The sequence below is a fragment of the Scomber japonicus genome, chromosome 13 (assembly GCF_027409825.1).
Source record: "Scomber japonicus isolate fScoJap1 chromosome 13, fScoJap1.pri, whole genome shotgun sequence".
Taxonomy (NCBI): Eukaryota; Metazoa; Chordata; class Actinopteri; order Scombriformes; family Scombridae; genus Scomber; species Scomber japonicus.
The window spans coordinates 26,508,794-26,513,311 of NC_070590.1; the positions used below are offsets into that span (position 1 = coordinate 26,508,794).

General features: G+C 39.8%; 1 protein-coding gene across 1 annotated transcript; it reads right to left on the reverse strand.

The window, feature by feature from the left end:
* Window positions 1-202: 202 nt before the first annotated feature.
* Window positions 203-4,192, reverse strand: serpinh1a (serpin peptidase inhibitor, clade H (heat shock protein 47), member 1a). The gene is made up of 5 exons (XM_053331533.1): window positions 4,063-4,192; window positions 1,851-2,472; window positions 1,675-1,773; window positions 1,202-1,434; window positions 203-1,111 (listed from the first exon to the last, which is right to left on the reverse strand). The coding sequence occupies exons 2-5, from the start codon at window positions 2,446-2,448 to the stop codon at window positions 809-811; spliced, it is 1,233 nt and encodes a 410-aa protein (XP_053187508.1). The 5' UTR covers window positions 2,449-2,472; window positions 4,063-4,192; the 3' UTR covers window positions 203-808.
* Window positions 4,193-4,518: the final 326 nt, after the last annotated feature.

Consider the following 4,518-nt stretch of genomic DNA (forward strand, 5'->3'; position numbering starts at 1 on the left):
TATATACCATTAATGCAATAATGCAAATATTAGATGCTTTGCTCAAGTAGAGATGTCCGGGAGAACACAAAATCACACTTTGTTCATGTTATTCAGCTGGAAAATCCCACTGGGGGCCTGACTTCAGCAGACATGCCAAAGGCTAAACTGCCATCGCACACAGACTTTCATCCTGGAAAACTGGCCATTGTGGGGTTTTTTTTTCACTTTTATTGCAAAAACAGGAAATTTGCAACAGTCTCAAAATGCACTCATGTTGTAGGGATAATGTTGTGGGATTTGATTTAGTTGCCAGTGTAGACTTGTGCATACAAGGTAAATAATTTTCAAGAGAAAACAGCCATGTAATCTTTTAGAAATATGAACAACATGGTGGAAAGCAGTAGGTTAATATGTCATTTTTTGTCAGTTAATCAGTAAAAAGATTGTTGTGGTCAGTGATTACAAAAACTCTTTTGGGTTGGCACATACTGATGACAACATTTCATATAGATTCTCTTCTCGTTTGCAGTAGATTCAAGTAAACTGTGCTTATATATTTATGGCATTAATCAGGGAAATCACACTTAATGTAATTTCTCAATCTGTAATGTGATCTACCATTACATTAAATATTCTCCCCTATAAAAACTGAGGGCTATGAACAATGAAACACAAAACAAAATGCTTAAACACATCTCGTCAGCCATGTGTTGTGGAATGCTGTCGACATGTGATGTACAGGAATGTATGTTTCTTTTCCCCACTTCTCTCAGCATATTGCAGTACAAAATATACAAACACTCATTTAACTCAGATCAACATGTGGTTACAATTCATCTCGCATCTTTTCACCCTTTGGCCTGACCATCCTGCCAATGAACAGGATAGAGTTTGTCTTCTGGTCCTTCACTAAGAAGATGAAAGGGTGGTCAGCATAGAAGAGTTTAGGGCTTTTCAGCTTGTCTGTGCCAAAGACAGATGTGTCCATTGGGTTTCCCTCTGTGTCCCATTCCATGGCAGAAGCGTGGAAGACATTGGACAGGTAGAGGTCCTTCTTCCCGGTGATTTTGGACAAGTCAGCTTTGGACTTGTTTACAGCCTCTGTCAGGCCCAACTTCTCGAGGTGTTTCTGAGGAGGAACAGAAATACGACGCATATTACATTAAAGAAAGTAAAGCTACTTACGCAGATGTTAAGACCAAATATTTTGTTGTTTTACCTGCAGGTTGTGACTGACTTCCATGCTGACTTTGGGTATAGACACCGCTACTGCTGTCTGCTTCAGCTTGCCCATCCATGTGTCCAGCTGCTTCTTAGTCAGTATCTTCTCCAGTGCATCCAGAGATCCCACATGGTAGGGCATGATGAACAACAAAGTGGACTTTTTATGAGCCAGGGGCATGCTCAGGATGGATAACTTATTTGTTTCGTCATCATAGAAGTCATAGAGACCTGAGGAAACAAATTAAATGTGTTCGAAATATTAGTATGCCATCTCTCGTGCCTCATGCTGTGCACCATTTTCTGTTCTATAAAAGGCTAACAAAAGTCAATAAAGTGTTTTTTCTGCATGAATTAGTATGTTTGTACAACTCTTATGTATTAGATCTTGAACAAGAAATCTACAGAAATCTACAGTAAATTGTCCCACATTAGTTTCTAACTGTAACCGACAGGACTGTCTCCACCTACCTGTGCGGTGCATCATCTGTACTGACACAGTGTAGCTACGGGATGTCAAGAAGCCACGGTTGTCCACCATCTTATGATGGAACTGCTCATCCCAGTGAGCTGTGGGGGAAAAATTGATTATACTTTAAGTTTGAGGAATAATATATTGAACATATACATGTTTTATAAACACTCACGTTTGAAAAACATAGCATTAATGATCATTGCCCCGTCAGTCTTTTCTACATCCTTGGTGACCTCAGGTAGTTTGCCATCAGTGGACTTGGCTGCCCATTCGTTGATGGACTTCACTGCACTCTTCTTATCTTTGAAGTTTATCTTGGAGTGGTCATAGTTGTAGTGCTTTTTGCTGCTCTTAACAAAATCATCCACAAATTTGATGGAGCTGGGTCCATATAGGCGGTTGCTAATCTTCCAGGTGACGTTGCGCGTCTTGGGGTCGCTCACTTCAGCCAGGAGCTCGGCCAAACCAGAGTGCAGCTGCTCATCTTTAACTTTGCTCGCATTCAGAATGGTCTTTACCTGAGAAGCAGTGGAGTCCTTGCCCCCAAGAGCAACCAGACCCAGAGAGTTGGCTACCACGACGGGGGAAAAGAGGATGTTTTCTACGTCTTTCTCCTTTGCCATGTTCTGGTAGAGACTGAATGCCAAGTTTGCACTGTTGTCAGCCAGGATGGTGGCGTGGTTACTCAGGACTTTGTCTGCTTTTGCAGAGGTGGCAGCTGAGGTTGCAGTGGCCAGGAGGACCAGGGCTACCAAGTTTGTTATCCACATGGTGTAATGCTAATCAGTGAAAACCTATAAGAAAACGTGAACACAAACATCACATACTGTCATTAATGTAATGAAATGAAGAAGAGACTTTGTTTGGCTTGATGTTCTGTTTCAGTTTGAAATATCTTGTTCTCCTTATTTTTTCAAACCTCAGGAAGTCCTTATTGGACATATTGAGGGTTTAGTCTGAAGTTTTAGACGATAATAGCAGGGGGAGCTCGGTCAGCCATACAAAGCAAATCTCTCCCAGGAGGCAAGAATTACATAACAGCCACGTAGGCAGCTGCAGGAGGTATCTAGCCATAACATTGATGGGCGAGATCGAATGCCTGGGCAACACAAAAGATTGCATATTTTACTCTTATAGAGGAATGATGGTTGGTGCTGATTGGCTCCTCATAGTGTGGAAGAAGTGTTGATACACACATATACATACACACACACACCCAATGTCAGGGTTTTATTCCTGTCCACATATATAAATGGAGATCAGCTTTACAAATAGGAGGTTAATACAGTTTGTACTGCAAAAATGTGTTTGTGTACTGAGAATTGAGCTAGCTGGCAGAGCATCAACCTCTTAATAAAACACATTAAGAAATCCACCCTCTACTTAAGACCAAAGGTATTTTATACATAAAGAATGTCTTGTCAGCAGCCTTGTGAACATGTCTTTACAAGCTCACTCAGGCACAAAGCCAACAGAGTGAGATGGAGCCATGTGTGACTGCAACAGGCATGAAAGAAGTCACTTTTAAGGGAGCAAAGTGAAGCTTTTATTTTGGTCTACATTTTTAACATTTTGCTTTTATATGTAGTTAAGAACTTAATTACTAGTTATTAGTTACTCATTACCCTATGAGTTCTTGCAAGCAAATTAAAAACAGAATTAACAAGGTTGAATGTTATATAAAATGCTGATGATGTGTTCTAAATAGTATCTGAAAAGTATACTGCATTTGACATTTTGAAATCGTACTCTGTTTCTTTATATATCAAAAAATTGAATGACTAACACTGGTAAATTTAGTTTACCCTTATTTTTATTCCAGTCCACCTATCCATGTCCATCTGAGCCTTTTGTACTGTATATTATCACTTCATACACTTCATATTATGATATCCTTAATAACTGTGATGTACTCATCAGACATGAGACTTTGTATAAATGAATGACAGGGAGTTCTATTATGCAGTTTTAATGCACAACAGAATCTGAATATGTATAATTCATCAATAATGTTTATGTATTTTGGAAAACACTGTGTAATTTGCAGTTTAATATGCAGACGAAGGAGAGAGAGATGTCGCCTGTCACTGATGAAAACAGAGTCAAGAATTGCAGCAGGCAACTCCCTAAAAGTGAACCCATCACGCTTGATTACGTGCAACTTCTTTTTTTACATTTTCCTCCATTTTTTCAAACTTTTTTAAACATCTCCGACAACTTTTATAAACTAAACTGCTTAAATCTACAATGGAATCAACAGCTGCATTTCACAGATTTAACTTTAAGCCCTCTTTTCACATGACTGGGCATTTTCCATTAGTTGCACACAGCTTACAGCACTAACTCTCCCTGCCCCCCCTCTACTCCCACTACTTTTATCTTACCTTATTTGGTTTCTTCAGTAATTCAGTTGTCCCAAAGCTGCTCACAAATAGATCCTCCGGCACCAGTCTGTTTTACATAAAGTTAATGTATCTGATGGTTGGGGTCAGAGTTGTACAAGACAATTGCAGGAATTGTCATGCCGGTTTTCAGGGCATGAAAATCTCTGCAGTGAGAGGAATCTTATTTCCAGGCCAGTCCCGCCCATAGTATCCACGGGTGAGGGGAAGAATCCTCCCCCGCCAGGTCCTAAAGCCTGAAATTGTAGTCCAGTTGCAGCACACAGACACCCACTGACCCACAATGAAGTTATATTACTCACTAACTGCATTGAAACATCAATATCTAAGACAGATTCATCATTATATCTTCTGATAAACACTCAATACAGCTCCCATTCTTATATAAATACTATACTACGGTTTGATCAAGAGACCGTTATACATGCTTTTACATTC